This window comes from Numenius arquata, chromosome 15 (genome assembly GCF_964106895.1).
Source record: "Numenius arquata chromosome 15, bNumArq3.hap1.1, whole genome shotgun sequence".
Lineage (NCBI taxonomy): Eukaryota > Metazoa > Chordata > Aves > Charadriiformes > Scolopacidae > Numenius > Numenius arquata.
The window spans coordinates 7,801,213-7,823,426 of record NC_133590.1 but is presented as its reverse complement, the minus strand read 5'-3'; the positions used below and the strand labels follow the sequence as shown (position 1 = coordinate 7,823,426).

At 45.5% G+C, this 22,214-nt stretch overlaps 1 protein-coding gene across 2 annotated transcripts in view; it reads right to left on the bottom strand.

The window, feature by feature from the left end:
- The window catches only part of TCF7L2 (transcription factor 7 like 2), a 117,559-nt gene extending 96,711 nt beyond the window's left edge, over positions 1 to 20,848 (bottom strand). For both annotated transcript variants that reach the window (XM_074159009.1, XM_074159010.1), the window contains exon 1: positions 20,753 to 20,848. In XM_074159009.1, coding sequence (XP_074015110.1) covers positions 20,753 to 20,845 — 93 coding nt within the window. In that variant the 5' untranslated portion in view covers positions 20,846 to 20,848. The remainder of the gene's footprint in view (positions 1 to 20,752) is intronic.
- Positions 20,849 to 22,214: the final 1,366 nt, after the last annotated feature.

Here is a 22,214-nt window from a genome sequence, read left to right as displayed (position 1 = left end):
CTCTCATTAACATCAAACAGTAGAAGCTTCACAAAAATTTGCATGTAAAACTTCACCATCCTCACTTACAAAAGAGGAGATACTGTGTTGAGGCACAGGAGTTTTCAGAAAAGTGCTGACCACTACTGATCTGTTTCTAGAAGAGCAGCACCTCCATACAGGCTGCCCTGCCAGGCATCACACACAAGATATGGCCACAAAGCGGAGTATGGCCCAGAACCTTACCTGGACTCATGCGCCATGCCAGCCAGGTTAAAGTCAGCTCCAGTCTGCAACAGGATGTGTTTGGGCAGCTCAGGGAGCCGTGGAGGAAACCCATCAGGAGATATTCAAAATCCACCTGGATGCATTCCTGTCCAACCTGCTCTATGTGAGCCTGCTTTGGCAGGGGGTTGGACTAGATGATCTCCGAAGGTCCCTTCCGACCCCTGCCATTCTGTGATTCTGTCTCTGCTCCCATCCTTCCAGACATACCTTCATTTAAAGGCCATGGGGGGAATAGATATGGAAGACCATGATACTTCCCACCGTTACATCAATTCCTGGAGATGGAAGCCATTGAATGAACACACTCCATAATTTTGATTTTAATAGAGGGGTTGTCTCTAACCTGACAATCTTGCATCCTTGAAGACCATAAAATTCAACTAAAACCTGGTAGGCTGCAGGTTTTCTCCCTCCTACACCCCCTTGTCTCAAAGAAAGATTCAGCCATTTCCTATTTTGCACAAATCAAGAAAGCTTCTGAAACCACTTACCTCCCCCTGCTATAGCAGCTGTTTCTCAAACATTAACAGCTTCCAGATTAAAAGTCTCATAAGGTAAAAGAGGTGAGGAGGGAGGTGGGGGGGGGAGGGGGGGAAGGGGGGGGAGGAAATCCCAGCTCACAAGGCGCAGCTGAAAAATAACAAATGGCTTTGAAACTGGAAGGGCAATTCAGGCGCACGGCCGCGGCGCTGGTGAGCACACACATAATGAATTGGGGATTCCCTGTGCCAGGGCCGGCTCGGAGCGCGAATTGCAGAGTTCCAGGGAGGATCAATAACTGTCAGAAGGAGAAGAAAGTGAGCACTAAATTCGCTCGCCTTTCATCTTCAACAAATGGAACAGAAAATCTGATGGATGACAGAACCTTTCGTTTCTATAGCGTTCTTGTTGAACTAAAGACTAGTGACATTGAGATGATTTTTGACAAGCGCTTCTGTAGATCCAGAAGCAATTATAAAAATAAAAATAAAAGAATTCTGTTACAAAGATGCCCCCAAACGAAAAGTAGCAATTCGGAAGGGCAGCGTAAATACAAAATATTAATGAAAGCCCGTGCCAGTGGTCAGCCCCTAGCACGCGAGAGCGCAGAGTTTTGGAAGCATGTAGTACATTAAACACAACACACCCCTTGCCTCCCCCATAATTAAGTTAGAGATGTGAGAGCAAAAGCAATAGAGGCTGTCTGCTTAGTTTCTCTGCTTGGCAGGGCACCACACACACATGCATACAATTTCTCCTCTCCTCCATTTGTGAAAGCAGGAAAAAAAAAAAAAACATAAACCCCGAATGAGCAGATAAACAAAAAACCCAAAGCCAACAAAAAAATCCCAGATTTCAAAGAAGGAACATGTTACTGCTCAAAGAAATGCCAAAATCTCTCCTCCATCCTTTTATTCTACTGTAGACAGTCACTCAACCCATCAGGAAAATTATATTAAGAAATAACAACAACAACAACAACAGAAGAGAGACAGGACCTTTTGTACAACCCAGCTGGCTTCTGTACCTTGACTTTCATATCAGATATTTATTTTGGCATGTGGGCGATGGGGGAAGGGGAAACATCTCTGGACACCTTATGACATACTTCACCATGGTGTAACAGTTCAGAGCACGGAGGTACATCTCTGATTGCTGCCCGAGAAAGCCGAACGCTCAATATGATAACCTACGGTGCCTTTGCCCTGTACAGTATCACACAAACAAGCCACAGGGCAAGGGTGGGGGGGGAAAGTCCCAGCAAAGAACGCGTGATCAGTCTTTAACCATATGATCTGGATTCAGTCAAAGAGGTGGTGTTACCAACAGCCACCACTCACACGGGCTCAGGACCAACACACTTTCTTAGAGCTTGCTCCCTTGCCTGGGTGGGCTGCTGAGGTCTCCCACCACTGCAATAAGGTATTGCAGAGGATGTGCCACCAAACCCAGCCCCGAAGAGGCATCCTTCTGCCAATGAAATGGAACCTTAAAAGCCTGCAAAACAAATGCAGTGACTCAACTGGGTATAAGGGCTTGGTGTAAAGTTCAGAAATTGGCCTACGCATGCTAATTCAACCTTACAGCACCTGTGCGGGAAGTTTATTCCTGCTTTCTCAGTGGAATAAAGATATTAAACGACTAGCTCCGAGACGCGAGACTAGCTGATGGCAGAGCCAGCAATAAAAAATAAAATAAAAACCCAAACCTTGGCCCTTGTATTTTAATCTAAACAGACCACGCCACACGAAACTGAGATCAGCACGGTCTCTCCAGTATCATTTAATGCCTACCACAGGCTCATTGTCTTCACGGCTCCCTGGCCAGCCCCGGCTCCGCTCCCCGCCCTGTGGTTTCCCGCTGACGCACGGGCATTCCTGCCGGACCACGGCCCTGCCACCCAATCCTGCCCCGCAGCCAGGCAGCCTGCGCCCGGCCAGCCCTCTGGCCTTCCTTTTCGGCAGACCAAGAGAGTTAGGAACCCAAGGACACCACTCCGACAGCCTCCTCTGTAACCGAAAGTGTTTCCAACCGGTATGTTCCTCCAGCCTGGTTTCAATTCATTTATTTCAGAAGAGCAAGGCTGTAAACAGCCACATCCAGTTTAACTGCTGGGCATCTAGGAACATAAGCTCCTTCGGATATTGGCCCCTCAAGCACATCCTAAGAGAGTATCAGTAATGGCCCATCTGAAAATCTGCATCGCCTAATGGAGGGAGAGAGTTGCCTGCCATCCCAATCGAATAATCAGATAATTTTGCTATCTCAATGAAATTCTGGTTTGAGAAACGAGGCCTCATCTCCATATGAAAAAGATAAATCAATCAAGAATACACAAATGCCATTTTAAAGGAGAGTTATCTATTCTAGATCAAATACAGATGCAGAACCCACAACTTCAGATTAACAGCATCTTCCCAGTTTAGCTTAATCTACTTTGAAAGCGAATACTCTGCCCTCAGCAGAGGCACTCTTATTCTCCAACAAAAGCATCCTCACGCAGGAGCTACCATGAAGTAGCTCCTCAACAGCAATCCTGTGTGTAGACAAGGCATTGTTTCCTGCAGATTGGAGCCTCTCCCTGTGCCTTCCCTCCCTCAAAGCTGTAAAAAGTTGCTGTTTTGCTTCACCTCGCAGGTTAGTGCTTCTCGGAGCTGGTTTACAGGGCTGTTCACAGCCTCCCCAGCACAATGAGATGCCACTCTTAGCTGAACGGTATTTTACAGTCTGGATTTTTCTCTACTGGAGGCAACTTTTTTTGCCTCTTGGAAGGGTTTGTAAAATATCCTCTACGTCTATGTTAAAATAAACAGCAGCAATCAGCGTTGCCTCCAAGCAGGAACTCCTCGGCACATCTCAAAAGGCTTTGCACGAAGTTTCCAGAGCTTGACAAGGAGCATCTCACAGGGGCAACGCACTCCAGCTGATTGCACAATGACAGCAAGTGCCAGGAAAACTCCAAGGCTAATCTGAGAGCTGACACTGACTCATTGTGTGGGCTTGGGCAAACCACTTAACCTCTCCACATCTCAGCTTTTCTGCCCATAAATGAGGGTAATAATACTGAGCTCCGTCTTCCCCCAGGGACTGATAGGGAGCCTTGGGTTTGTATGGCACTTTGGAAACATGAAGTGCTACATAAGTGCTAAGTACCATTATCTAGAACTTCCACCGTCGCCTCCACATGCGGGTGCAAGTAGATGCTGGTGAGAAGTAGCCCACAGGGAAGGCTCCAGCCAAACTGAATGGACAAGTTTGCCCTGAGGTTTCACAAGCAAAGTGTTTGAGCGGCAAAAGGGAGTTTCAAAGTCCCCTCCTCACAGAAACAGAAGTGATCTCTAGTACAGCATTTACCCAATGCAAGGGCAGCGCAGAGCTGTGTGAGAGTCCGTTCATCCTTCAGATGGGTACATCTGGGAGAGCACCTCACTTCAGTGACCATATCTGAAATCTGTGGCAGGTCTCCATCACACCTCTAAACACCCAACCAGAAAAACAGGCGTGTTTCTCTGAGCTCCTCTCTGAAAGACCAGCACACGCCCGTATCTCCCCAGGCTGGGTCACTATTCACAGGAGAAGCACGGCAACAAGAAATATCCAAACCCTTACACCACCCAGCACATGCTCCCTCCAGAAGCTGGGCAAGCAATATGCAGCTCTTACAAAGCGCTGGTAGACGTGACTTAACACGGTTCTTGCTTTGCTAGTTTCCTGACCTCCACAAGCTGGATTCAGGTCGTGCAAGGTGAAGGGGCATGAGAGCACATGATGCTTGAGCTCCACAGGCTCCTTCAGGCATGTCCCAGAGCAAGGGTGGGAGACAATGCAGAGCAGATGCCCCACTGCTTATGCCTCATCAAAACCCTTGTTGTGGCACCTAACATAAGCAGATGTTAAAGATGCTTCATCTTGACAGATGAAGATTCATCTTGGACAACTGAGCTGAAAGGTTATAGACACTGCATGTACTTACAAGAGCATTTTCTCCTTAGTGTCCCCATTTCTCCCCACCTACCGGTTCATCTAAACTAGAAACTAATTGCTAATTTGGATGTCTAGGAAAAGATGGCCCTGAAAAGTACTGATGGCAACTAAATGGATACAGAGATGGGCTGTACAGCAGACATTTCATGAACATGTTTCTACAATGGCACTAAAAATAGCGTTGTTTCACCTGGAACAGCAGTTAAGCCTCTCTAGGAGATGAGGAGGAGCAGGGAAGCAGAGATCTCTTGTAGGCTGTTATTATCAGTAATGAGTTTATTTTCAAATCAAAGTTAACTGTTATTCATGACTAGAAAGGGGTGGAAATTTCAAAACAGTCTTAAGAAAACGCTTCGAAACACTAACGCTGGTTTCTTCCCTTCTGTGTTTATGTAACGCACAAAACCAGGGCAACCCAAGCTCCATTACTTTTACACTGTGCTCCATAACAAATAGGAGAAATTCATTAACTGACAAATCCAACTGCTTTCTGTGACTCCACCAGCAAATGAATTCAGTGGTAAGGACGCTTGCCAAGATGGTGAATTTTATGCAAGTACTGGAGAATCTTCATGGAAAATAAACTTTTATTAATTAAAAGAGTATCATTTGCTGCTCAACGCAGGGAACGGAAACACTTCACATGTTCCCCATCTCTGCTCAGAGGAGCTCCAACACCAACCGGCTCTGAAGAACAGCTCGTGGATGATCTCCAAAGCAAAATGCTGAGACTAGTGCATGAGTAACAAACAGAGTTTCAAGAAAAATCACGATCTCTTCAGTGATCCTTAACTAACAGGAAGAGCAATTCATTTCACTGCACGAATGATTAATTATAAATTATTAAATCCAGCTCTACTCAGGATACTTACCCGGGGAACCAACTGCTCCGACATGTCAACAACTTTTGTTTTCTAAATCTCTGAAACCAGTATCAACTCAAAACACATACAGAGCCAGATTTTCCACAGAGGATCTGGCATGCATTTTCAGTGCCCAGTATCTCCAGTCCTGGCCAGACTCTGAGAGGGGCAGCAACTTCCCCTCCCCTGGTCTTTGGAGAGAGCCTTTCTCAGAGGACACAGCAGTTATTTTTACCTTCTTCCCTCTCTCCCATCAGTGCAAAACCCACAGGGAAGCATCTGGAGAGCAACAGCTCACGCTCTCCCGTGAAACACAGATGGGGAAAGTATCTCCCAACCAGGAATTTGGGGAGAAGCCTGCCCACAAGCACAAGTTTCGCTGCGTTAGGGTGTGCAGCACTGACGGTGGAGGCAATGTCCTGCCCGGCAGGAAGGCGGCGGAGAACCCTCGGCGGCTCCCAGCCTCCTGCCTGCCAGCCAGCAGCAGGCAAGGACGGCTGCGCGCAGGCAGGGGATGGGGGGAGAAATTTTGAAAGCAGGACAAAGCGTGGGGCTACAAACATGCATCCCAACACAAAGCAGCCAGAGGATGTGCCGATACAAAAAAAAAAAAAAAAAAGGATACGTTATTCTTCCATAAATTAAGTTAAAGCAACCTCAGCACATCCCAGACCTTTAATACTGGGCTGCTGCACACCAAGCGAGCTGGCTTCCAGCCTGCAGAACGTTTCAACTTCACTCAACTGAGGCAAGACCCAGGTTTTATTAAAACAGGTTTATCTTCCTGCAAATAAACCTCAACAGCTTTTACGCCCTGAAGAAGCAACTTCGGTTTGCCGTCTCGCCCTCCTTCCCCCCGCCCACAACAAAACACACATTCAAAATCTGATGAGTAAAGAATTACCAGTTACTGCTTTCTGAACCGTGCCCATGTAGGGCTGGTATGCAACAGGTTTCAATGTTTGTTTTTATAATAAATAAAGCAAAAGTATGATGAGAAAACTAAGCTCCTCATCTCTTCTTTCTTTGAAGATGGCTTTTTATTTTGAGACTTAAGCAAAATTGTAAAGCGGTTAATAAAATAAAGGGCATTCCCTATCTCACATTTCAGTCCGTTCCAAATGATCTAGACAGCCTTAAAATATCCAAATTTGCCTGTCAGCTATTTAATGAAGAAATAGTAATAAAAATTAAAATGTAACCACACACGCACACACTTTCCCTACTTTTATATTTACTGGCCAGCCCCATAACTTCACTCTTCCCGACAAAAAGCAAAGAAATGGGAAAAAAAACCAGTTTCCCAGGCAAGCAGCAAAACCTAAACAAAATTAAAGAAGCGTAAAGCCCAACTTGAACAGCAGACAAGTATGTGGAGAACAGTGTGACCTTTCCTTATCACCCACTGACATGCTTAATCGTTTCCAAACAAAAAATGCTCTTTTCCACCACTTTTTCGTTCTGCAAGCACCTCCAGCGCCTGCGTGGCCGGCAAAGAGTTAAATCTCCCACTATCCCCTGCTGCCTGCGAAAAATCACGGAAACAATTGAGACATTGTCCAGTGAACAAGACTCCCAGGGACTGACATTTTTGTTTATGTCCCAGTTCTCAGCCTGTCAATTTTCACTCCCAACGTTAAAAGCCCGGCTTGCCCCAATACAGTCTGCCCTCGGCTGAAAAGGCTCCACTTCATTTATTTTATTAAAGCTATGGTGTGTTTATGATTCAGACTCCCCATCTCAGGACCTGTTGGTCCCATCCCCCTGCCTCCCAACTTCCTAACTCCGAGGAGGCTTTGCAATGCCTTTTGCAGAGCCACTGCCGGGAAAATAATCGTGCTTAGGTTAAATACTAATGTTCACGTTTTGCTGGGGTATGAAATATGTATTACTGTACTTTAGTCCCTTAAAAAAGCCTTTGATTATTAGCTGGGGTAGGGTAGAGGGGAAGGGAGCTGGATACTAAGCCAGAGTGGCAGGAACTTCAAAAAGAAAATAATAATAATTAAAAAAAAAAGAAGAAAAAAAACACACCCTCACTCCCGATACCCAGCAGCAAACTAGAAAATACATGTAATGGAGTAAAACAAACATCTCGGAGCAAAGCGGCGTTTCCTCGGCTGCTCTGTGGCCGCATTTCCTGCCTGCGTTTTCATAATGACCGGAGCGTCAGGCCCAAAATACATCCCTCTCCTTCACCCCCGTCGGCCTCTCCCCACCATTCCCAGCACTTTTTTTTTTTTTCGTTACGCTCTCAATACTTTATCTCCCTGAAAAGCACACACAGCGGTCACCAGCGTTTCCTGTTTGCCGAGTGTGCTTTAACTATATCACACCCTCCGCCGCTGCGCTGGAATGCACAGCATATGGCATTGTGAAAGGGTTTACTGTCGAATAATGGCAGCAATGCAGTCCTGCTGGTTTATATCAAACCCTGTCACTCTCTTCACGGAGGTCTCTCTCGTGCTCTCCGAGAGGCGAGGTAAAACACACACACACGCTACTTGGAGTCAGTCTCACGTAGGACCTCAGCAGAAGCCCACCTGGATCAAGATCAAGACCTGCAAACTCAAGGCAAGGAGGATCACAACGTAGAAAGTTGTGAGTTACGGTCACTTGTGCTTTGGTTTGAATCGTAGTCCCCGTAACATCTGCAGGATCCTTTTATAAGCAGACGAAAAGGCTGTTAAAAAGTTTTTAGTTCCTCACTGTGATTCCTGCAGGCACAGCCAGCATGGGCTGGAGGACGGCTACGTGCCCGAGTCCTCCTTCTCCACGGTGGCAGGGCTGTCAGCCTGAGCAACTGCCTGAGCTCCATCCCAGAGCTCAGCTTCATCTTCCCCTGCTTTCAAAAATCAGCAGCGATACATTTGGTTATGAAAACATCCACACGAAAGCCAAACACACACCACCACCTTTCACTTTGGGTCAAAGTTTCAAAACTGCATTTTCATTTAATTGCTCACAGGTTTATCTTGGTGGGTTGCTTTTTTTTTTTTTAAAAAAGCAACTTTAAAAGAAAAGGACTTAAAAATAAATAAATAAAGTGCTGCTTCCAACTGCAGTCAGGTTTAGCTAAGACGCTCACAAAGGTTATACTTCAAAGTGCTTTTTGTGCAGATCTTGAAATGCCTTCCCGTGCCCGGATGCATTCGGCCAGCAGACGCCGAGTAGCAATACTTTTAAAGCCCATTGAAATGCACCCATCCACCCTCTCTTCATAAAAGGCAGCCTTACTTAACAGGCATTTATTATTGCTGAACTAGGGTTGAAAGTTCAGTGTCCTTATAGACCAAAATTATCAAGATTTCTGAGTTTGCAGCCCACGTTTAAGTCCTAATGAGCTATTGTACCACACTCACTACTATTAACTCTTTGATGTCAGGAACCCACGTTGCTCTTTTAAATGTCTCACAAATGTCCAAGGAAAAAAAAGTGCAAAGGACAGGTGAGCAACTGGATTATTTTTTTTGCCTTTAGTCCCCTCCAGCAAAATATGCAAAGACAGCTACAGCATTAAATAAGCATGTCAAAGACAGACTAGCCTACTAGTTTGGACTGTGAACTCAGAGTCAGGGGAGCTGTACATCGCTCCCAGCTTTGCCATGATCTGATATGCAGAGCATGTTATTCTTCTGGGAAAGGGACGTGAGCCCATCACACCACTGAACCATGCCTTACGCTGCACAGACCACATGTCTCCTGGACCCGAGTTCTCTGGGGCAGGGACAACAACCCACTTTTCTAAGAGTAGCTTGCCTGTCAGATCCTCTTAAATACAGGTGACAATAAAGTGATAATGAAATTGTCTTTAATTTGTGCCAAGTGCTTTGACCTGCTCATTGTGCAATCACAGAGGTGAAATATGATGTCTGCAGGGAGATGTCACCGTCAGGCTGGGATGGTGCTTGGGAAGAGAAGGGTCTCTAATTTTCCAACCCCAGACTAAGGCATCTGATCCTGACCACTAGTCAATGGGAGCAGGATGATGCTTCAATGCAAGAGCCGTGAACCCAGCTTGGTGCTCAGGCAAGGAGCAGCTGAGTTGGCCGGAAAGCGAACAGGGCGTCAGCTCTTCGGTCGTTCTCCTTTCCCATCAAGTGTTGAAGCTGCTCCCTCACACTTTCTCACCGTTTACTCATCCCGCAGATTCCTCACCGCAGCGATATGAGGTGGCCACACGATCGCCTATGCAGGAACGGAGCTTAACAGTCCATCTGTGGTGGGAGCGGACGCTCCCTGGATGTGCTCTGGGCATGACGAGCAGAACAAGTTACTGCAGGGCGAGCTTCACCAAGGTCTTACAGCACCTCTGTAATTGCCCGGCCACATGCTCAGCTCTGGACACAGACGTGAGCAAACTTCACCTTCAGTCCAAACGGCATCTGCTACCTCACGTTTACCCCTCAGGCAGCAATTGCGGAGCAACCAGCATGCCTCCGATTCACACCAGAGCTTATCCCAAGGTAACCTGTCCTGGCCATTGGAGCCCTTTAATGAGGAGCAGGTTACTTCATGTCCAGCAACCGACTTCCCTCCCAAGAGCTCGGCATGCCTGAAAAGCATCGAGATGGGGAGTCAACGTGGGGCAGCTACGGCTTTAGCAATTCAAACTCTTGCTTGCTTCATATTAATTAACCGTGTAGACATGTCCAACATGCAGCAACAGAAGTTCTGCCGCCAGGGAAAACTCTGTGCACTGCAACCATTTGGGGTTTTCTAATGATACTGCTTCCATGCAGCTGCTTGGCAGGAAAAGCCTTCACGGTTGTAAATGCACACTAGGAAAGTCTGGAGGCTTTCAGGTCCCTTCACTCTCCTTTCCTCCATAAAATGCTATTTCCTTATTATGGGGCAGTCACATCCCTGTAACATGCTACACTGACATTGCAGAGCTCTGCAGGCGTACAACAGGGCAAAATTTTGTTGTTTTGTCTTTCCTGTCCAACACTATCCCCTTCCAGCCAGGGGAGGAGACCACAGAGATTTCATGCATTTCCCAGTGGGCAGATGAGCAACAAGAGACCAAAACCCTCCTTCAGGGCATCTCCTTCTCCTATAGCCTTGGGAAGAAATAGGTCAGCACAAGGACAAGTTCCAGGGGAGAAGAGCTCGGGACACTCTATTCTTTCTTTCCTTCCCTTTCCTTTCTCAGTACTTGCTAGCTGGGGCACAGGCAGAAGCCACGACCATCTCTCAGCTAAGGGCTTTATTTCATGCAAATGCTCAATTCCAGTGCCCCAACCCAGAAAAGTGCCACTATACAAGACAATACTTTGAGCACACACTTTAGTTTTGTCCTGAACACGGATGAACATCAGCTCATGTTTAATGATTTCTTGAATCAAGGCCTAAAAAGTAAAAAGGAAGGGGAAGGGGAAGCTAGTTTCCACAGTAATAGTAGTTGAGAAGTCTTTGAGTCTTGCCAACAGGAAAAATGCGTGTTAGAGAACCGCTCGCCTCTCCTAGGAAACTAGCACAGACCCACCTCCTTCTGCAGGCCAGCACTGCAAGGGACAGGGGCACCATTAGGTCCTTAATTCGCACAATAAGGTAGAGGGGTAGGGTTGAAAAAAAAAAAAACCAAAAAAAACCACCACCACCCACAAAACCAACACACACACACCTCGGGGCAGGGGGGGACGACCCAAAACAACCAAAACACATTTTGTTACTTCTGAATTCCATCAGGGAGGCTAGTCACAAAGCACCCTTCCTCTTGTATACACACACGTATGGGTTCAAACCATGCACGCCCAGGACCTTCTACCAGCCTGTCCCTCATTACCAATGTATCATTCCCTCACAGGCGAGCCTGGCTGCAGAGCTACTGCTGCTGGGTAGAGAGAGGACTGGGTCAGCTCCCCCAAACTTCCTAACTCCAAGAGATGAGACCTAAGGCACATCTGACACAAGCACTCATGGGTAGAGGATTAGATTTCAAAAACTATTTCAGTTTTTTGGGCTGTTTTTTTTTTTTGTTTTGTTTTGTTTTTTTTTTTTGCTTTTCCTGCAGAGCTGCAGGGGTGGGGTTTTTTTGCTCTACGATGCAGATGTGGAAATCATCAGTTTCTGAAAATCACCTTGGGAAAACTTAACATCTTTCTGGCTGCACTGGTAAAACAGAGGAGTGAGTAAAGTTTCCCTGTCTCAGGGAAGTGCTGAATGATTTTGCTCCCCAGTATCTGTCAGGTACAAGCAAAGCTTCAAGGCAAGGTCCTCTGGAACCAGACCCCCGCAACCAGCCTGCTGCAGATTCAAAGCAAGGCCTGTTTGACAATAATTTCTAGATTAGTTTTGTGAAATTGGGCACAAAACATTGCTTGGGGAGAGATTAGGGGTGGGAGATTGTTTTATGAAAGCATGACTACTTGTTATTTGCAACATCCCTTCCTCTCCAAGGACTTTCCAAAATGGGTTTGCCTCTTGCCAAATAGGTCTGCATAGGACAGAGGAGAAAGCATCCTTCCTTCTCTGTATGTGGTGGCTTATTAGGCAGCTCCAGGTTCTTCCATAGAGAGAGTACAGATGTATATACAGTCCAGAAAGTGAAGCATCCCATGAATAATATAATCCCAAACCACATGAACTGGTGAGAAGAGCAATAATCCCACGCTTGAGCAACTTGACAAACAAACGGTCCCAAGCCCAGCAATGCCAGCTTCCTTCCTTTCGTTTTAATGATAAATACGTGCTGTTTTCTTTACTACAGCACCTGGACACAGTACACAGACCTTGTTTAGACAGAAAATAGGAGGTTCCTATTCAAGTGGGCTCGTCTGCACGGGAAAGTTTTTGTGCAAGGGCTCAAGTGTGAATTGAAAAACGCAGAATAACTATTTCGAATTATCTCTCCGTGTGGACACTGTTATTCAGCACTAAGAGTTTCTTTGTGAGATTTAGCTTAATCCGTTTCCAAAGCGGATTAAGCTAAACCACACAAAGGACCTCTTACTGCTGAATAAGAGTGGCCGCATGGAGAGATAATGAGGAATAGTTATTCCGAGACAGCTACTTCAACTGCATATTTGGGCTTTTCCACTCTGCGTCAACAAGCCCAAAGTTGTACCGGGAAGGGAAGATTGCGGTTCTGGAAATCTGGTCAAAAACAGTGCCGGGGCCATATCATACCCATTAAATCTTCTGCTCTGCGCACGACGGCTGCTCCTGCTCCAGTCGGCATGGGCCCTGGCTCCAAACCAGGCTGCATTATTCAATACCTTCTCCTCTAAGCTCCAGATTGAATCCAGCCACAAACTTCAGCTGCAGACAGGGTGCGCGGGGAGGAGGACCTGTGGCGAGCAGCCCTGCCAAGCCTGCCACCCTGGGCACACGTCATCTTTGATCTGACAGGCTCACCCATCTGGCTCTCCGGCATCACCCGGCGCTGCTGCGGCTCTTCGCCCGCTGCCAAGGCCGAGCTGCTGCCACTGCTGCCTCCTCCCGTACGCCCCAGGCTCCGGGGAGGCACCGTCTGTGCTCTCCCCGCTCCTCCCGGCACAACCACTCTTCCACGGGAGCCGATGGCTTCCCGGTATTCAATTTTAGGCCCACGCAAGTCCCTAGAAGTTAATTTAATGTGCACGCTCTGGCATTAACCAACTGCCATGTGACTGAATCTAAAACACAGCTTGGGCTCCTCTGTGCTAAAATAGCCTCTCCTAAACCATCTTCCCAGTGCAGGTTTCCACCTTGAAACGCTCCTCTCTGCTGTTTTACAGTGTCCCAAACTAGCTGGGTAGAAAGGGCCAGAACTTAAGGCACTTGTACTGTGTCATATTTGGGACATAGTGGGTATTTTATAAACAAAAGATACAAGATGGAAGCCCTCTTGCGATGGAGATGCTCTCCCAACCACACTGAAGGCAGCATAGTTACGTATTTTTTAAGGACCTGTAACGAGCAAGCTTTCATCTTGCCTCCCCCTCACCCAGAGGGTTTCAATACTGAGATATGTCGGGAAGAGAGATACCAGATATACTTGGTGTGCCACGACAAACCAAAATGCCAAATCTCAGGGCTCCAGCTCAGGAGCAGGAGCTGTAGCACAGCCCCTCCAGGAAATCAAAACTGATGCTGGTTCACCACAACATCCTGGGCTATAAACCTGCTGCTTCAGGAGGACCTGCTGAGCCATCTCTGGTAACGTCAGAGAAGCTGGGCCCTGCCTGGCAGCAGGGAGCACTGCAGCCACCTGAAGACAAGCCACCCCGGTACCTGTGACCCAGAGCCCTCCCAGGCACCAAGAACCAGGTTCTCCCAAAGTCCAGCCAGGTAATTCACAAGAAACAGATACTCAACAGATCGCACCAAGCATATCGTAACACCCCTGCTCAGCTCCCTTCTCTTGCAGCAACGCTTACAGTTGCCAATTCCTGTGATTTTATAGCCAGTCTAGCAATACTTGCTATTTTTCTTAAAGTGGGATAGCCTTGAAGTCAAGTGCTTAGGGAAGAACCTCAGCCTCCACTTACAGCACACAGCAAGCTCCTGAACTGCTGTAGAGAAGAGTTTGAGAATGAGCGGAGTATACCCTGCAGGCTCAGGAACCACAGAACAAATAAAGAGAATACAAAATGTATTATTTAAGAAACAGAAAACAAACAAAAACAACACCAAAAAAAACACCACCAATCCTCATGATCTTTTGAGGCCTGACTCATGATCCTAGAACAATTGAGGTTGGCAGTACTATACATTTTACAGCATTTATTCACAGCTGAAATATCCCAACATCCAAATACTTCAGAGTTCTTGGAGCTACTCACTGATCTCCTGACTACAACCAAGCGTGACAATCCATCCCAGCTGCCAATCCAGCCCCAAGGTGTCTTCTGAAGGTGCTTTAGTGCTGACTGATGTTTGCAGAAGCATTAAATTCCTGCTCACTGCACAATAAGAGGTACAAGCCTGCACATTTCCCCAGTCTCCACGTTAAAAGCAGAGGGGTTACCTCCAGTACCTAAATACGGTAGAGGATGAACATTGTGCCACAGAGTAAACACAACTGCATGAAGCAGTCCCCTAAATTCTGAACTATTTGGCAAACATATCAAATTACCAAGTGAATTACTTTTTAGGAGTCCACATTTTTTCTGTGCTCTACAGAAACCAAGCACTAGGCTTCTCATTCATAATTAGTGGGTACTGAATATAATGTGTGTGTTTTATAGGAATCCATCCAAAATGATTTTATTGGCCTACTGGTAGATGAATTTTATACTTAGCCCTAAACATTCAGGTTTGAATACAGATTTTTTTTTAAACACAACCCTTCCCAATGAAAAATCAAAAGGAATTAGTGGTGAAAGACTTAGCCACAAAATTCTCAGCAAGTTTAATTTGTTCTGTGGCTTAATTCCATGCAGCTCCAAAAATTCAAGACAAGATGTTTGCACACTTTTGGGCATGTATTAATGAAACATTTTGTTTACTTTACAACTGCCAGAGCAATTAGCCAAATAAAGTATAGAGTATTTAAAAAGGAGAGAGTCACTGAAGGAGATTTCCAGTGAAGTCTGGATGGATATTTCTGCAGTGTGAGTCTCGGGGATGTGTGTGCTGCGTCCATGCACCAAAGCGTGACCTACCTGCCATGAGGGACTGCAAGGGTACCAGCACAGCTCAGACACACAGCCCTCTGCTTCTCCCCACATATGTGCCCCTCTTAATACCAGGCACTGACGGGAATGATGCCCAACTCTTTCCCCCCACAACGCCACCACATCTCGGCAACTCTTAACACATCTGCGTGCTCAGAGGATGACCCTGCAGATCTCCAGGGAAGAGGGTGTCCCATCACGGGCACACACAGCCTGAAATCCAAGGACATCTTAAGAGGCTACTGTGGAGGAAGAACAGCCTCTCTACAACAAAATATTAAAGACAAACAAAGCAAGAGATTTAAAAGTCCTCTTGGGGCACTGCGAGTGGAAGTTGCAAGATTATGCTTCCAGATGGCTCCATACATACAGGGCCACGCATACTTCTGGATGCACCCCACTTCTGGCCTGTCTAAAGGGACGCTGGAGGTGAATTTTAAAATCTAGCTAAGATAAACCTCATTATTACTTGTAGCCATTTGCCTTTTCTCTCAAAGTGCGTAAGTGCAAACCACACCACAAGACTGAGATAAATTAAGGACCAGGCAAAACAGACTCTGCAGCTTCAACTCCAAACTCCGACCGCTCTGGGAAACAACTCCTGATCCCTCCAAACTGCCCAGCGGTCCCCGGCACTCGCTGTCCGCGCACAGTGAAGAGGCTGAGAACAGAGTGTACGTTTCAGATGGTTTTGCCTTCAGTTTTGCTTGTCATATTATATTTTGAAAACACATTTTTTACCTCCTTAAGCAAAAAAAAAAAAAAAATAAATAAATTAGATACACTACGGCACAGTGATTCTTTGTTCTTGGGGATTCAGTCTACTTTATGGCTGTGTTCATTATATATTAGAAAACCCAGGCCAAATAGTACTAGAAGTCCTCCCCCAAGGTAACATTTACATTCACTTCAAAAGGCCTCCCTACAGAAGAAAACACAGGAATTTTTTAAACCTTTAACTGTTTTGTAAGAAATCTACTGTACCAAACCACCACCATTTTGGGTTCAGAATGTTTTTGCCTGGTACAAAGGAAGCTAAAAGCAAGTCTTTGTACAGCCGAGACAGCAGGAGGCAGGATCCCTGGACCGGTCTATCACCCATACTCCTGCCCAAAACAGGGCATGGCTGAGTCAGAGTATTTACTTTGCAGAGAACAGGGAAGAACAGCACTGTTTTTCTCCTTAAGGTTGTAGGAATGCATGTGCAGATTAAAAAAAGGTTTTAAAGGAGCTTGCTTCCTGTAGCAAGTAGATTTTGGGGATCCTTGCACAGAAATACCACAATCATTTTCACATGCCTGTCCACAACAAAGTTTTCAAGTGAGAATCCCACTCCTTGGGCACCCAGATCTCATCCTTACCACCACGCTGGAGGCACATGTGTAGAGCAGATCGGGGGCACGTTGAACACGGGATTTCAGGACAAGTAGCACCCTACCCTCTTAGAGGAGCATGCAAGGCACCTAACCTAAGCTTTACACCTGAAAACTTCCTGCTAAATCTGTTTTACAAAGTCTTAATACCTTAAATGAAATCAAAGGTCAGAAAAAAGAAGGGAAATAACCATAAAAACCCTTTAAAAAAATCCCAGCCTCATAATAGTACTATCCGCAGGCTGAATTCAAAATTTTGACCTAGCAAGCTTAATAGCATACTATTAAAACAATTTTTCCCCCAGTTTTCTTTCACCTTTGGACACAGATAAGCAGCATGACTGTGCCAGAGCAAGATGCAAGAGTCTTACAAGAAGAGTGAAGCACCTAAATGCAAATAAATGCATTGGTCTTAAATGGAGCCTCATGCTGTACCTTCCTCAAGACATGCTGAACATAATTTCAGTTTAATATTCTGTTTCTCATTATGGGCCTTGGAGACTCTCTCAAGCACCATGAAAAGCAGTATTAACCCAGCCCACAGCACTGGGGGCAATCCAGCCAAATTATTCATGCTGGTCTTTTGCTTCGATTTTTGTAGTCTTAACTTAATGTTCTTAAACAAATCTGAAAGGAGGACGGCTGACAAATAGTACAGACTTTACTTAAGAAATTATAGTCGGCCATGTTCTGCAGCCTTGAGTCATTAAGCTAAAAACCCACGCTGAAGCCAAGGGGAATTTCATCGGAGCTGGGCGTAAAGGCTGCAGCCCTGACACGGAGCTCGTGGTAGTTACAGCCAAGCACTGAGAAGCAAGAATGTTCAAATAGAAAAAAAAGAAAGGAAAAAGGAACGGGGGGCGGGGGGGGGGGGGGGGAGCAGGAGAAAAACAAGGAGGAAAAGAAAAAAAAGAAAAAAGAAACCCCACACACTCTCCTTTCCTCTCTTTGTAATCCAGCTATAAAGATTAGTCTCAAATCCTGATTTCAGAGATAGGGGAAAGATAAGAAATGATTTGCAGGTGTTAGCGTTTTCCTGCAGATCTTCAAGGCAGCACAACTGATTTCAAGATGAAAAACTGGCATGGGTACACTTGGCGGGTAGACAAGACACAGCAACGTGGGTAGAAAACCAGTTCCTATCCCTGTACGTACGCATTCTACGCATGCGCAGAAATTTCAGCATGCCCATGAAATACCTCTCATTCTTCCATAAAAAGATTAATTGCGTTTTCATGTACAGGGAAACTGGTGTAAAGCCTCGTGCAAGAGCAGCCAGGTCCCAGGTGCTGTGAGCAGGCACAGCGGTGACAAATGGGGACACCAGAGAAGCCTGACACATCCCAGGCCAACTGGCATCAGCAGCCACTTCATCTCCCCGGAATGCCATTACCCGCTCTAACTTTATTTACCAAAAATAAGACCATTTTTACTCCACAGAATGAATGTGCCCTAGAGCAGATGCCAGGGAAAAAGGTGGAAAAGGCTGCCCCTTATTTATTTATTTTAACAGAACAGGACAAAACAGTTTGCTGCTAGAAAAAAAAAAACCAACACTAAACCTTGTAGAACCTCCCCCCCACCCAAAACCCCACTGCTCCCCCCTCTATTCCCTCCTCCGCCTCCTCTCCCTCCAACATTGTAAGTAGCACAAAAGATCACATTACAAATGCCAGCTGTGGCTCTTTTGGAAGGTGGCCTCCATCTCAGAGGTAGTATATGTTCCTCACGGCCTAAGTGGTTGCTATGGTAAATATGCTTTTTATCGAATAGCAGAGTGAAACAGCTTTTAAAGAGACCCACAAGAACCCCATAAACGGTCAAAATACATGGTAGATCAACTGCAGCCTCCTTGGAAACAGGTTCCTCTTTATTTTCCAAAATGATCATGATTTTTGACTCCCTCCTCCCCCCCCCCCCCTTTTTTTTTTTTGGTGTATTTGTGTTGTCCACTTGCCTCCACCTTGCCCACACTTGGGTGGAGGGGCTGGAGAGGGCAGGGGGAGCCGGGATGCGTGCCAGCCCCCTGGCACAAGGAGCTGCTTTGGCTTTTGAAGGTAAGAACCTGCTCTTCTGGGTGGTGGGACACTTCAGGGACAGGGGATGCTCAGCACTGGGAAGTGAAGGCAATCCTCAGCAAAGCCACTCACCAAATTCAGCCTGCCCTCCCAGGCTGCAACCGAACCAGGCAGGAGAAACCTCCTGCTTCCCCGCCATCACCTCCTGCAAGCTCAACACTGCGTGCCTGTGCCGGCCCCAGAGCCCCGGGAACACTCCCATCCCCCATGTTGGTCCTCCAGCACAGCAGTAAAAAAAAACAAACACCACAGTTAAAATAAGGAAGTTACTTTGGTTCATTTCATTGAATCATAGAAAGGTTTAGGTTGGAAGGGACCTTAAAGATCACCTAGTTCCAACCCCCCTACCATGGGCAGGGACACCTCCCACCAGACCAGGTTGCTCAAAGACCCATCCAGCCTCATCTCGAACACCTCCAGGGATGGGGCATCCACAACTTCTCCGGGCAACCTGGGACAGTGTCTCACCATCCTCAGAGGAAAAATTTCTTCCAGAGATCTAATCTAAATCTCCCCTTTTCCACTTTGAAGCCATTACCCCTCATCCTATGACTGTATGCCCTTGTAAAAAGTCCCCCTCCAGCTTTCTTGTAGGCCCCACTTCTTAAGAACAAGATGATAGCAGGTTTTGATGGCTGTAGATTTCTAAATAACCAGCCAAACATCTTTTCTCTGATCTCTTCCTCCAGTGATGGCTCAAGTGGACGGGAAAGAAAAGCAAAGTCATCCTCAAGAAGTGAAGCAACCACCACTAGATATTGACTAAGCAAATACCCGTCCTGTGCCAATTGCTCTCTGAGGCACTGAGGGATGGTTTAGAAGTTGTGGACTCTAAAAGATAGGAAACCTTTTTTCTTTTTGAATAAAGAACTGAAGACACTCATAGCAAAGGGCTGATGCTTCTCAAGTCAAAGAGACAACAATGGAAACAGCAGCTCCTCAAAAATGGTTAGTATGATTTTAGATTTCTAATAAAACAAATACGCATCTTGGATGATCTACCAGCTACGCCAGCATTAGACTGTACAGCAAAAGATAAAGAACAAGAAATGCTTCTTTTCCCGGGATTCGCCTTGCCATCCATTGGTTATAAAAAAGTTATTAAAAAAAAAAATCATGTAAAACTTGGTGATAAAGTATTTCAGAAGAAATATTCTAACCCACTACATGCCCTCTTCTCCAGAGGTAAATTTCCCAGATGAAAGCTCAGAACTAAGATGCTCCTTAACCAGAAATGGCACTGACACTGGCTATGGGTGAGGATGAGCCAGTGTGTACCACCCCTCTTGCGTAACACCATATAAACAAACAGTTTCCTTTTACACCTCTATGGATGTTAATTTAGAAAATAAAATAAACCTCCAAACCCCTCTCATGCAAATTCATATTGAACATTTCAAACTCAAAATTGTTTTTACAATAGAAGCAAGAAAATTTAACCAAGAACTTAGCTGAGAAGTTAATAAAAAAAAGCTATTTTTTAGCAGTACTACTTTTATAAAGAGAGTTTTATATTTCATAGATAAGTACTAAACATTTAATAACACTTTTCATAGTAAAAGAGAAGTCATCACAACACAAAGGGAGATGTGCTCATGTGGAGCTTGACTCTGTTGAGCCTTCACCCAGGTAAAATGCTGAACCAACTCTCACAAACTTTCATTCAAAATTTTGCAATAAGAAGATTTTTTTTTTTTTATAAAGGCCATAGAACAGGCTTGGGTTTTTATTTCTTTAATGCTTTCCAAACGTGTCTTTTCATTCTCTTCAGTTCAACATTCAGTCAGGTGTGTAAACTGGTCTGATCAGACTTCACTGCCACTAAGTAATTCTGCAGTGTGTAATTTTAGAGCATTTTCAACTCTCTGCTCTCCTACGAGGCACAGAGCGAAGCATCATGAATGATAATTTCATAAACAGCCCAGCAATAGAAAAATGTATTCCCTCCTTTTACCATGGGCTCGTTATGGTTTTTGTTTGTTTTGAAATATTTCTCTTTTGGTTTGTGTAAAAGAAAACTGATGACAACCAATGCCATTAATTTCAAATGCCCTTTTTTTTTTTTTTTTAAAACAAAGGAAGAACATCTTTCTGCATTTACTTACAACAATGTGTGCTGGAGATGGAGACCTAGCATCCTTGAGGGCTTGTCTACTCTGAAGGCTCCCTGCCTGAACATCAAGCAGTGGCCATTTCATCTGCAGATACTGGATGGAGGAAACAAAAATGGGGAAAGAAAAATGAGTTCAGAAAAGAAAGGCAAAAAAAAATAACAAATCTTAGGTAACATGGGTAAAAAGATATAAATTAAAGTTTATGCAAGGAACTGAAACAAAAATTAAGACGACTTTGCATGTTTGTGGAGACAAAATCTGTGCAGAACACTAACAATTTCATACCGTCACATTACAGTTCAGGCATAAGAAAATAAAGTAGCTTGCAAAGACAGTATTACATTGATTTTATTAACTGTAGAAAATCTAGAAGAAGAATAAAACCCACACAGAAACAAAATATCAAAAGCATGGAGAGGATGGGACAAGGGAGGGGAAGGTGGATTATCAGTCTCAGGAGAGCAAAAACATGTATTGTGCGTTGAGAATATGATCTCATTATTTAATGGGTCATCTGTCAGCTTTCTTTCAGCAAACGCACCATGTCAAGTCCTCTGGCTTCCCAGATCTGTACGAGCCCTAAAGGCAAAGGTCTACTCCAAAAAGACCCAGCACTTCTGGGCCTTAGCATCTATTTTCTCTACTTTCCACCATTTCTGGAAGCCACCATGGATTATTTTCTTCTTGCTCATCATCACCAGGAGAGAAATCTTCTGTCAAACAACCCTTAAGGGACTTGCACAGTGTAACTTATTCAATTACAAGGCCAAACTTAATAAGCTCTCCCGTTGATGATGTCCAAGACAGAGTACAGCCTGGCGCACTCAGGCTCAGCTGCGCTGGCCAAGCACTCGGGGATAGCCACAACTTCTTTATGTCACTGTCATCGGCAGATAGGCTGAATACGCGCAGGCAGTAAGTCTCCAGCGAAAGGGGGTGTTGATTCAAAAGCAAAATAAGCTTAACTACACATCAAGGAGCAGAACGTTCCCATGGATTTAACCAGCATCAAATATCAACTACAACTTCTGTGGTTGGGCATGCGTGTCCTCTCGCTAAACTCACTGGAGGAGCCACTGCCCCCCAGCCAGATCGCACAGCGGAGCTCAAGGCTCCCACTAAACCAGTGAAGTCTTGAGCCGGTACCCAGATTGCTGCATCAGAAGCTCTCGATTGTGAGCGAGAGCGGCCCCGCAGAGAAATCAGTTAGCCCAAACAGACTTCTGCACACTACATCTAAATATAATTTCAGCCCAAGCTTTTCTCTCCGCGTGGTGCTGCACTGTGCCAATTAGGCACACTGGTTAATACATGATCTCTAAGAGCCCTATATCGTGCTGGAAGAAATGCGTACTGCCACATACCTTCAGTCCCCTCCCAAAGCTACAAAAAGCATCTGTATGCATAGGTCAGGCCACTGCAGAAGGTCCTATTTAGCCCTAGACTGTGGTTG